Below are 14,188 nucleotides of genomic sequence, written 5' to 3' on the forward strand. Positions count from 1 at the left end.
GGGAGCAAAAAAGCATGGCGGTGTGTGTGTGTGTGGATCTGTCTACTTTAAGGAACAGGTTCCTGGCTGAATTGCATCCTTTGTTTAATTCAACAAAGCGGTTCTTCAAATTCACCAAACACCTTGTTGCATCCTTTTTTGCCCTCCCCTTCCCGGTTCGTTGGGTTAATAATATTTGCCTTTGCAGCCCTGCCTAGTTTGGGACATAACCCCCCGTCCTCCCCCCCCCCGCGCCACGCTTCCAAGCTCCCAATCCCGCTCCCAGTAGCACCCCGCTTTTAAGCTCCCCGAAACCCCCCCTGCACTTCCCTGGAACGGCCAGGCGGTGTCGCTGCCCAGCAGCTGCTTTTTGTGGTCCTGATGCTGCGCTCGGCAGCATCCTTTTCCCCCTCCAGTGGCATCTTGCGCGCCGCCGCCTCCTTCCTTCTCGCAGCATCCTCCACTGCGCAGCCCGCGCTGGGGGCTCGGGGGATGGCCAGACTGCCGGCGAGCGAGCCCAGGCGGAAGGCGCAATCCCAGCAACCGCCCCGCGCCTCCCCCATGAGCAGCGGCGGCAGCGGCGGCGGCGGCAGCATCTCTGAGCCCGAGGGCATGAAGGACCTAGATGCTATCAAGCTCTTTGTGGGGCAGATCCCCCGGAACCTCGAGGAGAAGGACCTCAAGCCCCTCTTCGAGCAGTTCGGGCAGATCTACGAGCTGACGGTGCTGAAGGACCGGTACACTGGCATGCACAAAGGTGCGCCCTTATGTTTTTAATCCATCCTTTTCTCTCTCCCCTTCTGTTGCCCGCTCGCCTTTCCTCTCCGCTCCTCTCCCTCGCGCACCCTATTCCCCCCCCCGCCTAATCCATCCTGCTCAACCTTTTCTTCCCTTTCTACCAATCTCTCCACCCGCCCCCACTACATTCTCCATCCTGTCATTTTCATCCACCCCACCACTTTCTCCCACCCTGCATGCAATATTTCCCTCCATCCATTCTTTTACACCTCCCTCCCTTAAAACAATAATCTTCATTCTATCTGGGCGGGCAGGTGAAGCGGGGGCGGGAAGCGTTTTGCTCATCGTCTCACCCTTAGCTCTCCACATCAAGCCTGTTTCTCTCCCCCCCCCTATTTTTTTTTTTTTTGCTGCTCTATAAACCCCTTATATAGTTGTGTTTTATTCCATCTGCTCTTTAATGGCGCCCCCCCCCGCAGGCTCTCTCTTTCTCATTCTGCTCCATTAGCCCCCTTCCTCCCTTTCACCCCCCCCAATTTCCCTCCCCTTAACCCATCACCAGATCAGCCTCCAAAAGCACCTCACTCTGTTCCCAGGCCCACTGCTAGCCCGAGCTTCAAGGCTGGTGCTGGCATCCTCTCACCTTCTCTTGCCTGGACACCTGTGTGACCCACCTCCTTGCAGGTTAAACTGGGGGGGTGGGGGTGGGGAGGTGCTCATTCAGGAGCCTTGGAGCCTATATGGCTTCCCTCCCCCCTATCTCCTCCTCTGTGCATTTTCTCTTCCTTTCCTCCTGTTCTTTCCAGACCCCATTCCCAGACACCTCCCCATTTCTCTTCCCACACCCTCCATCCAAAACTCACCCACCACCAGCACCACCACCCCGTCCTAAAAAAAAGCCCATTTTCATATCATTTATGGTGTGTTTCTACCCTTCAGGGACCTTCCCCCACCTCCACCCCCTGTTTCCTTTACTCCCTTTTCATTTTCTGGAAAAAAAGGCTTTTGACAGGAACACTGGGGTGGGGGGCACAAATATATATATATATATATGCATGCTATGCTAACCAAAATGGCTCTTGACCGCCTTCTCTGAGGCTAGACCCTAAAAGCTGCCTGCAATTGCTCCCCAGCATTTAAACTTCCAGACGAAAGGTCTTGGGTGCCTTTAACATTTCATGGGTCACTGGCAGATGCAAACCCATAGTGTGTATGAGAGAGGGGTGGGCTGTGTGTGTGTGTGTGTGTTATATGTGCTTGAAAACAAATATCCCCCCCCCAAAAGGCATTGAGATGGGGCTACGTGTGGACAGCACAGTCAGTGGCGAATCCTGGCCTGTTGCTGCCTCGCGATGTACGGAAACGGCAATGTTTTGTTGCAGATAGTTGAAGGCCTGTGGGCCTAAGCTGGCCCTTACCTCAGGTGGACCCTCCGAACAAGGTTGGAATCATCCCTGACCCTTGACTATCCCATGGGGGGGGGAGCTGGGGGGCTGGGGGGAATCGGAGACCAGCGGCAAACTCTGCAAAACGGCAGGTTCCCCGCCCCAAACTTTCCAGGGGCGAGACTGAATCACCTTGTTGGTTTGTGTGTTACTTTCAAGAGGCACGTGGTCTTGCGCCTGCACCTGCCTGTGGCCAATTTTTGCGTGACGCGCTTTGCGGCGGGCTTAAGTCGGACTGGAAGGGTTTCCAGAAACCACAGGAAAGGAGTGAGGTCTTGTGGTCAAATCTTGTGGATTTTGCACTGGCCATTGTGAGAACAGGATACTAGTCTTGAGAGCCTCAAGGTCCATAAATAGCAACACCCTAGAGGTCCTGGGCCCTAAGGAAGTCAGATTAGCCTCAACCAGAGCCAGGGCCTTTTCAGCACTGGCTCCGGACTGGTGGAACGCTCTGCCTCATGAGACCAGGGCCCTGCAGGATCTGATTTCTTTCCGCAGGGCCTGTAAGACAGAGTTGTTCTGCCTGGCCTTTGGCTTGGAGCCAATTTGATTCCCTCCCCCTCTTTCTTTTTTCTTTTCCTTTCTCCTCCTGCGATGAGGCTACATTTTAATATTTTAATGTTTCAATATATTAATGTTGTATTTTAATTTTGTTTTTAAGTTGTATTCACTCAACTTATTTTTATTATTGCTTGTTAGCTGCCCTGAGCCCGGCCTTGGCTGGGGAGGGCGGGGTATAAATAAAAATTATTATTATTATTATTAGTCTAGGTGGGGCCATTGGCCTGATCCAGCAGGGCCTTCTTCTGTTCTTATGTGGGCCCATCCATATTAGCACTATCTACAATGACTGGTGGGACGCGGGTGGCGCTGTGGGTAAAACCACAGAGCCTAGGGCTTGCCAATCGGAAGGTCGGCGGTTCGAATCTCCGCCACGGGGTGAGCTCCCGTTGCTCAGTCCCTGCTCCTGCCAACCTAGCAGTTCGAAAGCACGTCAAAGTGCAAGTAGATAAATAGGTACCACTCCGGCGGGAAGGTGAACGGCGTTTCCGTGCACTGCTCTGGTTCGCCAGAAGCGGCTTAGTCCTGCTGGCCACATGACCTGGAAGCTGTACGCTGGCTCCCTCGGCCAGGAAAGCGAGATGAGCGCTGCAACCCCAGAGTCAGCCACGACTGGACCTAACGGTCAGGGGTCCCTATACAATGAGTGGCAGCCGCTCTCCAGGGTGCCTGGGCAGGGGTCTTATTCCAGCCCTTCCTGGAGATGCTTGGGATCGAAACTGGGACCTTTTACATGTAAAAAACCTGGTGGTTCTTCCCCTAATAATAATGTAAGTTTCCAGTCCTCATGATGCAGCAGAAACCCTCAAAAATTGGTAGCTGCTTTGTACTGAGTCAGCCCATTGGTCCATCTACCGTATTTTTTGCTCTATAAGATGGACCAGACCACAAGACGCACCTAGTTTTTGGAGGAGGAAAACAAGAAAAAAAATATTCTGAATTTCAGAAGCCAGAACAGCAAGAGGGATCGCTGCGCAGCGAAAGCAGCAATCCCTCTTCCTGTTCTGGCTTCTGAGACAGCTGCGCAGCCTGCATTCGCTCCATAAGACGCACACACATTTCCCCTTACTTTTTAGGAGGGGAAAAGTGAGTCTTAGAGAGCAAAAAATACGGTAGCTTGGCCAACAGCATCCCTGTGGGGTTTCAAAGGGAGCCCTGCCTGGTGATGTTGAGAGCTGGACCCGCAAAGCCAACAGGTGTCTTGCCACTGAACGGAGCCCCCTTCTCCTTCTCTCCTGGGAGGAAACACAGAATTGTTTAGCTGGTATTGTATGTGGAGGGACGATTAGAACATGCCGTTTGGTGGAAGGAGAATGTCTCCTGTTCTCTGTTGCCCACGAGAATGTCTAATGGGCTCAAGAGTCAGGAGGGTAGATTTTGGTTGTGTGTTTGGAAGGAATGACTCAATGGCGGCTTTGGCTGGCCACGGGGATGAACGACATTGGCAGGAGGAGTTTGATGATTGAGTTGGTGACCCAGTGGGGTGGGTGGTCTCTCGCTCAGGAAGAGGTCTTCAGGTGGGGGGCTAGACAGCCACTGGTTGGGGGTTCTCAACATTATTACAGTGGTCCCTTGGTTCTCCAACTTAATCTGTTCCGGAAGTCTGTTCCAAAACCAAAGCGTTCCAAAACCAAGGCGCGCTTTCCCATAGAAAGTAATGCAAAACAGATTAATCCGTTCCAGACTTTTAAAAACAACCCCTAAAACAGCAATTTGACATGAATTTTACTACTGAACGAGAGCATTGATCCATAAAATGAAAGCAATAATCAATGTACTGTACTGTAAAATAAATAAGACGGTATTGTAGATGATATATATAAAAAAATTCTTACCTTCACTGATGTTAGTCATTGTTTGGATGGGGGGCTTTTATCCATTTCCGCAGTCACGCAATCAATCAATCAATCAATCAGTAGCTGTACTGAAAAAGCCTCAAAAACAAAAATGCAGAATAAATAGCAAAAACAAAAGCACCAAACGTAATCCATTCTGGAAGTCTGTTTGACTTCCAAAATGTTCGAAAACCAAGGTGCAGCTTCTGATAGGTGCAGGAACCTCGAAAACAATAGCTGACGGCCATATTGGATGTTCGGCTTCCGAAAAACACTCGAAAACTGGAACACTTACTTCTGGGTTTTCGATGTTTGAGAACCAAGGCACCACCGTATGATGATGATGATGTCTCAAGCTGCGTGGGGAACGCAATTGTTTGATTCTGCGACCTCACTGGGAGCCCTGAGAGGATCCTACTGAAGAAGAAACATAGAGTCTTCTTCATCCAGGGACAAACCTTCTATGAAACTAAAGAAGCTTAAGGTTGAGGGCCCCATACTGCTTTAAAAAATTGCTTTTAAAAAATGCATCATGCACATATATGACATTTCCCTAAATTACACCCCCATAGAAGCGTGGAAGGGACTACGAGGGTCATCTAGTCCAACTTTCAGCAATGCAGGAATATTTTGCTCAAACCCTTGAGTTCTCCTTCTCTACCAACTGAGCAGACCTCGAAAACTACAAGACAGGGGGAGTTTTTATTGACTCCAGTGGTTTTGGCATGTGAGATAATCCAGTACAACAATTTTAATCAAAATCTGAGATGTGGTAGCTATTATTTTTTTTAAATAAAAAAAGTGGCAATGTGTTGTGGAGCAAACGCACCAAAGAGGATAACAGTAGACACAAGATCTACCCACCGTGGAAGAGTGGCAGATGCAAGTGATCGACTACATGGAGATGGCAGAAATGACCGGCAGAATCCGTGACCAGGGAGAAGAACTGATGGAACAGGACTGGAAAAAGTTTAAGGACTATTTACAAAAATATTGCAAAATGTTTGAGTGTTAACATGATGTGGGAAGTGAAGGTAACAGGGCATGTGGGATTTGGTTAAAAGTGAATGAAAAGAAGAATTTTAAAAAGGAGAAGGGGGTTATGAACGGAATAATATTATGTCATAGTATATAAGATGAGGAATGGGCTAAGATAAGGGAAATTTGGGACATAATAACTAGAAAAATATAATTTTAAGGATGGTTTGAATAAGGGTTTGAACTTGCTGATTTTGATTTGGAATAAAGAGGAACACAAAAAAGAGAGATGTGAGGAGGTCAGGACAGAGGGACATGGAAATTTTTAATTTAAAAAGTGGATTTTTCTTTTTTCTCTTCTTCTTTTTTGTTATGTATTCTTGTTTTTTGTTTTTTCTGTGGCCTTTATCTAATGGATTGATCTATGTGAAAGGATGAACTTTTTGATTTGTAAAATTTCAATAAACATTTATTTAAAAAAACAAAAACAAAGAGGATAACAGTAGTCACCCAGACCTTGTTGCTGGTTGCACTGGGGTTCCCATGACCGTTCAAGCTTCAGGGTACCCCAAAAATGTAGGCCTGCCAGTATCTCCATCCCCTACGTCAGGGATGGGGAACCTTTGACCCGCCCCCAATGTTGATGGTCTATAACTCTCCATCTTACTGGACGTTGGCCAAGCTGGATGCTGGGAGTTGGGCTCCCAAAACATCTAGAGCTCTGCAGGAACCCCATCTCTCTGCTTTCTCAGGATCCGATGAATTTGTGGAAGACAAGGTCATTGATGGCTCTGCTGCGGCTCCACAGTTGGAGGCAGAGATGCTTTGGATGACCAGTTGCTGGACACAGCAAGTGGGGAGAGTTAATGTTGTGCTCAGGCCCTCCTTGTGGGGGCATCTGGTTGGCCATTGTGAGAACGAGATGGGCCACTAGTCTGATCCAAAAGGCTTTTTTTATGGGCTTAGGCTCTACATTCTATAGAGTCGATTGCATTCTGCGTAAACAGGCACCGTATTTTTAGCTCCATAAGACGCACCAAACCGTAAGACGCACCTAGTTTTTGGAGGAGGAAAAGAAGAAGAAAAAATATTCTGAATCTCAGAAGCCAGAACAGCAAGAGGGATCGCTGCGCAGTGAAAGCAGCAATCTCTCTTGCTGTTCTGGCTTCTGGGATAGCTGCGCAGCCTGCATTCGCTCCATAAGACGCACACACATTTCCCCTTACTTTTTAGGAGGGAAAATGTGAGTCTTAAGGAGCAAAAATTACGGTAATTGTATTAAAACACACACTTCTTCTTTTTCTTCTTCTTCTTTGGCGATCCCTCATAGCCTAGTAAGATTGTCTTCCATGAACACGGTCTTAACAGTGAATCCATAAGGACTGTGGAGGCCAATTCTGGATCCACATGTCCTTCCACAGTGGGTACATAGGTTTCTGGACAGGAGTTGATTTGGAAGGCCAAACGTGCCTTCCTCTTAGCACAGTTCTCCCTTTATCAACAACCTCAGATATGCAGATGACACAACCTTGATGGCAGAAAGTGAGGAGGAATTAAAGAACCTTTTAATGAGGGTGAAAGAGGAGAGCGCAAAATATGGTCTGAAGCTCAACATCAATAAAACGAAGATCATGGCCACTGGTCCCATCACCTCCTAGCAAATAGAAGGGGAAGAAATGGAGGCAGTGAGAGATTTTACTTTCTTGGGCTCCATGATCACTGCAGATGGTGACAGCAGTCACGAAATTAAAAGACGCCTGCTTCTTGGGAGAAGGGCAATAACAGGCCTAGACAGCATCTTGAGAAGTAGAGACATCACCTTGCCAACAAAGGTTCGTATAGTTAAAGCTATGGTTTTCCCAGTAGTGATGTATGGAAGTGAGAGCTGGACCATAAAGAAGGCTGATCGCCGAAGAATTGATGCTTTTGAATTATGGTGCTGGAGGAGACTCTTGAGAGTCCCATGGACTGCAAGAAGATCAAACCTCTCCGTTCTGAAGGAAATCAGCCCTGAGTGCTCACTGGAAGGACAGATTGTGAAGCTGAGGCTCCAGTACTTTGGCCACCTCATGAGAAGAGAAGACTCCCTGGAGAAGACCCTGATGTTGGGGAAGATGGAGGGCACAAGGAGAAGGGGGCGACAGAGGACGAGATGGTTGGATAGTGTTTTCGAGGTTACCAGCATGAGTTTGACCAAACTGCGGGAGGCAGTGGAGGACAGAGGTGCCTGGCGTTCTCTGGTCCATGGGGTCACGAAGAGTCGGACACGACTAAACGACTAAACAACAACAACAACAACAACCCTTTTGTCTTGAGTTCTAATGTCTCCAAAGCCCATGACACCTTTGGTAAAGGCTGTTCTCCAGCTGGAGCGCTTGCAGGCCAGTGTTTGCCAGTTGTCGATGTTTATACTACAGTGGTACGTCCAGAACGAATTAAGTACTTAGCCTGAGGTACCACTGTACATTTTTAAAGATTTGCCTTGAGAGAGTCTTTGAACCTCTTTTGTTGACCACCAGCATTACGCTTTCCACTTTTAAGTTCGGAATAGAGTAGTTGCTTTGGCAGACGATAATCAGGCATCCGAAAAACATGGCCAGTCTAACGAAGTTGATGTTGAAGAATCATTGCTTCAACACTTGTGATCTTTGCTTCTTCTAGTACATTGGCATTACGTAGTTCGCCTGTCTTCCAAAGAGATATGTAAAAAACACACACACACTCCCTACAGGAGTATACAATGTTCTCACCAGCCTTAGCAACCTGCATTTCTAAACAAACATTGCTTGAAAAGGCTAGTGATCAGAGACAAATAATCCAGGTTTTAAAATTGCAAATGAGGGCTGAAAAGGCGATTGACCCTTGTTCAGAGGCAGTCTTGATAACATCTTCCAGGTGTTTGCTGCTCTTCAGTTTCCAAGAGCCACAAGCAGCTGGTCAGGGATGATGGGAACTTCATGTGGCAACATCTGGAGAGTCTCTTGCAAAGCAACCCTGTGGAGTATATGTCTTGTTGGTTTCTGAGAAATGGCATGTGTCTCTGTGTGTGAGAGAGAGATAAAGAGGAGTTATCCATGCGCACAGCAGCTCCAGAGAATCTCGCCTTATAGGCATTTAATCCATATAATCCATCCAGAACTATATGCATTAAAAAAAAAAAACATTCATAGGGTGTTTTTGCAAAGCGACTTAAGCAAAGAGCGTGAGCCTTTCCCCAATAGAGCTTTCCGTCTGTGCTGTGCCGGAGGGATGGCTACAGGGTCGGGGGCAGAGACGATGATGGCCATAGGATCACAGAAGTGTAGAGCTGGATGGGAACCCATGGGTCATCTAGCCCAACCCGCTGCAACAAGGATATATTTTTATTTCCCGCCTCCACCCTATGGTCCCAGCAATTAAAATGCAAAATCGAAAACAGCCTAAAACAATTTACAATCCGAGCTTAGCATCCAAGGGGGTCTGTAGGGAAGGAGGCGGTCTCCTTCGGAATTTGGGGCCTGAGTCGTTCAGGGCTTTAAATACTACTGTGAGAACTTTGAATTGGGCCCAAAAATGAACTGGCATTTCTCCTCCCCCCCCCAAATTTTTAAATTAATCCCCCCCCCAATTTTTTTTAAAACAAACAAACATACATCCTAATTGTAATTAAACCAATCTTGGTAACATTGTTAAGTGACTTCCTCAAATCCTCCTGGTTGAATTTCATTATATATCATTCTATATTTCCCCCCCAATAATATTTATTATTTTCAGTAGATAAACATAGTAAAGAAAGAAAAGATTAACAATAATAAAGAGAAACAAAAAAGAAAAGAAAAAGAGGAAAAAGATACATACAACATATTACCACTTAATTAATTAAAATTAAGTACCATCCATCTTCATAAACATAGTATTTGACTCTGGTTTCTCTTCAGATCGTATAAATCTTTCGCCTCATTATATATCATTTTAACAGTTTTCCAAAATCTATCTTCTCAAAGAAAAATTATCTTGATCACTTAACATCTTTCATTCCTTCTATTCTGGCTTTAAACATCTTAATTCCTATCCTTAACATATTTAAATCCTAGACCAATCTCGTAGGAACTGAATCTCATATGAAATGAACTGGCATTTCTCTTGGCACACTTCCGGGTCGGAGGAGCACCGGAAATAGCTTGTGCTCATGTGCACGGGCCTCCTCCGACCCGGATGTGCACCGGAAATAACACTTATGCATGCGCAAATAACGCTTGCGCATGCGCACAAGCTATTTCCGGTGCTCCTCCGACCTGGAAGTGGGCAGCGGCGCAGTGCAGCACCGGTAAGAGTGGGCGGCGGGGGTTGCCGCCAGCCGGATAAACGAGTCCCTCGGGCCTTATCCGGCCCGCGGACCTTAGTTTGGGGACCCCTGCTCTAAGGACTTCCTGCTTAGACTACTGCAATGCTCTGCGTGGGGCTGCCCTTGAAGGCTGTCTTCAGTGCACAGTTGGAGTCAGCCATGCTTCTGAATACCAGTCTCCAGAAACCACAGGAGGGGAGAGAGTGGCTCTTGTGCTCGGATACTGCTTGCGGGTTCCCCCTAATGGGCTCTGACGGAACCTCCCAGTCCAGAGATAGTCTATCACATTCACCCAGTGCTATACCAGCTGCACTGGCTCCCGGTGGAGTGCAGGATCAAGTTGAAGGTGCTGGTTTTAACCTTTAAAGCCCTATACAGCCTAGGACCCTTGCGTCTACGGGACCACCTCTCCTGGTATGTCCCACGGAGGACCTTACAGTCTTCAAACAAAAACATCTTGGAGGTCCCAGGCCACAGGGAGGTTAGGCTGGCCTCAACCAGAGCCAGGGCCTTTTCGGTCGTGGCCCCCATCTGGTGGAATGCTCTGTCACAAGAGACTAGGGCCCTGCAGGACTTGACATCTTTCCACAGGGCCTGCAAGACAGAGCTGTTCTGCCAGGCCTTTGGCCAAGGCACAGTCCTTTGGTAATCCTCATAGAACTCTAGCCCAATGGTTGCCATTAATTTGATTCTGAACTGATTCTAGAATGTATTTTAATTAATTGACTGTGCGATTTTATGTACACTGCTATTTTTACCTGCTGTTAGCCGCTCTGAGCCCTGTTTTGGCTAGGGAGGGCGGGATACAAATAAAATTAACATTATAATAATTATTATAATCTGGATTCCTAGGTTCTTAGGGGTATTTGGCCACTGTGAGAACAGGATGCTGGGCCTTTGCAGAACATGGTTGGTGAGAAGGGTAGCCTGGTGGGAGACCATGCCTTGTGTTACCGTATTTTTCGCTCCATAAGACGCACCTGACCGTAAGACGCACCTAGTTTTTAGAGGAGGAAAACAAGAAAAAAAAATATTCTGAACAAAACAGTGGATGTATGATTTTTGTGGTTTACGCTGTGGCCACAGACATGTGATTTGATGGTGAGTTTGGGGTAGCCCACTGCAAAAATCCTGAGGATCCATGTGGATCCATGCTTTGTAACCACGTTTTTGCACCATTGCGTGGTTTTTTTGGTGCAGGCTGTAGCTATGGACATGCTATGTGATATGATGGTGAATTTGGGGTGACCCAATGTAAAAATCCTGAGGATCCATGGGCTTTTACCTCCCCCCTCCTAGGCAGCCTCCTTTTTCGCTAGCCTCCCTTATCCACCTCCCGATCGCTTGCCGATCAGCTGTTTCCTTTCAACACTCCCTTCCCTCCTGTTTGCCTTGGTGTCTCTTCCTTAGCTGGAGCAGTTTTTTGCTCCTCCTTTTCTTCTAATTTCTCTCCTCATTGATTTAGTCTCCTCTCCTTGCAAGTTTGCTGTCTTTACCTCCCCTCTCCCAGGAAGCCACCTTTATTGCTAGCGTCCCTTATCTCCCTCCCTGATCGCTTGCCAATTAGTGGCTTTGTTTCAACACCCACTTCCCTCTTTCATAAAAACAAAAGCCTGATCTGCTTTCTGCCCCTGGGCAATTCGGCGCCAGGGACCACGCACTCGCTCCATAAGACACACAGACATTTCCCCTTACTTTTTAGGAAGAAAAAAGTGCGTCTTATGGAGCGAAAAATACGGTATCTGCCAGTTCAAGGCATTCGTACCAGTGTATGAAGTTCTAAATGGCTTGGGACCCAAATATTTTCCCTGTATCCACCGTCTCAGGCCCCATGATAGGCAGAGAGGATGATGGGGTCCAGTTGGCGGCTGCCCAGTTGGCACTGACCCATGACAAGGCTTTTTTTGGTGGGTTTTTCTCATTTGGGGAATGCCCTCCCTCGTGAGGTGCGGCGCCCTCCCTCGCTATTGGCTTTCAGGAGGAATTTAAGAACATTCCTGTTTAGGGAACTTTTTTATGTGTGACATTTTAATGTATTTTTGATCTTTGTTGGAAGCCACCCAGAGTGGCTGAAGAAGCCCAACAGATGGGTGGGGTACAAATAAATTATTATTATTATTATTATTATTATTATTATTATTATTATTATTATTTAATCAGGAGAGAGGAAAGGTGCAATCCTGGCCTAATGCTGCAACCATCCCTAACTAGGGATGGAAGAATCTGTTAGTTTTGACTCTCCATTTCTTCTCCTCATTTTGCAGCAGTTTGAGATTTAAAAGATTTTATTTTTTATTTTTAAAAAATCCTCATGAAAATTCATCAGCATCCTAGAGTGGATTTCTCCTAACGAACACATTTTTTAATATGCCGCTTTGACCAGTGCATCCATTTCTGGCAAGTGGTTTCTCCTTAACACGTTTTTTATTTTTTAAATTACTTTTTCAACAATCAGAACGACAAACGTCGCTTTTCCAAAATAGGAGCTATAAAACACTAAAAGTTGAATTTACTCAACATCAGCATGCAGAGTAACTGATTTGAGTGTTAAGCCAACATTACATACAAAATCATAAATGCAAATGTTGTTGTTGTTGTTTAGTTGTTTAGTCGTGTCCGACTCTTCGTGACCCCCTGGACCAGAGCACGCCAGGCACGCCTGTCTTCCACTGCCTCCCGCAGTTTGGTCAAACTCATGCTGGTAGCTTCGAGAACACTGTCCCACCATCTCGTCCTCTGTCATCCCCTTCTCCTTGTGCCCTCCATCTTTCCCAGCATCAGGGTCTTTTCCAGGGAGTCTTCTCTTCTCATGAGATGGCCAAAGTCTTGGAGCCTCAGCTTCAGGATCTGTCCTTCCAGTGAGCACTCAGGGCTGATTTCCTTAAGAATGGATGCGTTTGATCTTCTTGCAGTCCATGGGACTCTCAAGAGTCTCCTCCAGCACCAGAATTCAAAAGCATCAATTCTTCGGCGATCAGCCTTCTTTATGGTCCAGCTCTCACTTCCATACATCACTACTGGGAAAACCATAGCTTTAACTATACGGACCTTTGTTGTCAAGGTGACGTCTCTACTTCTCAAGATGCAAATAATATATACGATATATATATTATATATAAATTATATATATATATATATATATATATATATATATATATATATATATAATATAAATAATATATAAATGCAAATAATATATACTAAATCACAAGACAAATAAAAAAAATGAATTTGTATTGTTATCTTCACTGACATCTCCATGTTCAGGCATGTTTCCCCCTAACAGATGCATTATGTTATTATTATTATTTATTTTCTAAATGCTGCATGGCTGGAAAACAGCGTTGCCAAATTTCGGAGAAATGCAGCTTTCAAAGGAAGAGTTCGCAGACCGTTTCGGATAGTGCGAACCAGATCGATTCAAGCGCTTACTGGATTTATTTGTTTGTTGCGTCTCCAAACCACCTTTTCCTCCAAAGAGCTCAAGGTGGTGCCCACGGTACTCTCCTTCCTCCCCAGTCCCCCCTCAAAACAACCCTGCGAGGTCAGTTAAGGCTGAGAGGCAGTTGTTCAGGGAGCTTTGTGGCTGAGCGGGGATTCGAACCCAGACCTTCATCCTATGCTCTTAACTGTTCCGCCGCACTGGCTCATTTCCATCCCTCTTCCTGACCCGGCTGGGGCTGAGGAGAGCCGGGGTCCTGGCAGCACAAGCTACGGACCTCCCAATCTGTCCTGTGGAGCCGCTTGCCAAGGGACCGATATCTCTGCCGTGGGCCTGGAGTTGGTTCTGCTGAGGGCAGGGCGCCACGCTACGTGGTGGGTTGAACGTGGCTCAGTTCCGCAGGCATTGGGGGGAGTTGGGGCAAGGAGAAGCATGAGTAATTTCCCCTCTAGTGAAATCCTCTGCGCGGTTCGTGGCTTTTTCCTCGTTGCTGCTTCACTTTCTCTCCCTCCCTCCCTCGACTTTGGAGCATTTAAAAATGTCGGCACCGCTTTCAGGGAGGGCTAAGTGCAGTACAGTGTTGGTGTTGTTGTTTAGTCGTTTAGTCGTGTCCACCTCTTCGTGACCCCCTGGACCAGAGCACGCCAGGCACTCCTGTCTTCCACTGCCTCCCGCAGTTTGGTCAAACACATGTTGGTCGCTTTGAGAACACTGTCCCACCATCTCATCCTCTGTCGTCCCCTTCTCCTTGCGCCCTCCATCTTTCCCAACATCAGGGTCTTTTCCAGGGAGTCTTCTCTTCTCATGAGATGGCCAAAGTCTTGGAGCCTCAGCTTCATGATCTGTCCTTCCAGTGAGCACTCAGGGCTGATTTCCTTCAGAATGG

General features: G+C 47.0%; 1 protein-coding gene across 2 annotated transcripts in view; it reads left to right on the forward strand.

The window, feature by feature from the left end:
* Positions 1-381: 381 nt before the first annotated feature.
* CELF5 (CUGBP Elav-like family member 5) overlaps positions 382-14,188 on the forward strand; it is an 81,977-nt gene continuing 68,170 nt past the window's right edge. For both annotated transcript variants that reach the window (XM_053372417.1, XM_053372418.1), the window contains exon 1: positions 382-736. In XM_053372417.1, the coding sequence (XP_053228392.1) occupies positions 472-736 (265 nt within the window). In that variant the 5' untranslated portion in view covers positions 382-471. The remainder of the gene's footprint in view (positions 737-14,188) is intronic.

The sequence above is a fragment of the Podarcis raffonei genome, chromosome 18 (assembly GCF_027172205.1).
Source record: "Podarcis raffonei isolate rPodRaf1 chromosome 18, rPodRaf1.pri, whole genome shotgun sequence".
NCBI lineage: Eukaryota > Metazoa > Chordata > Lepidosauria > Squamata > Lacertidae > Podarcis > Podarcis raffonei.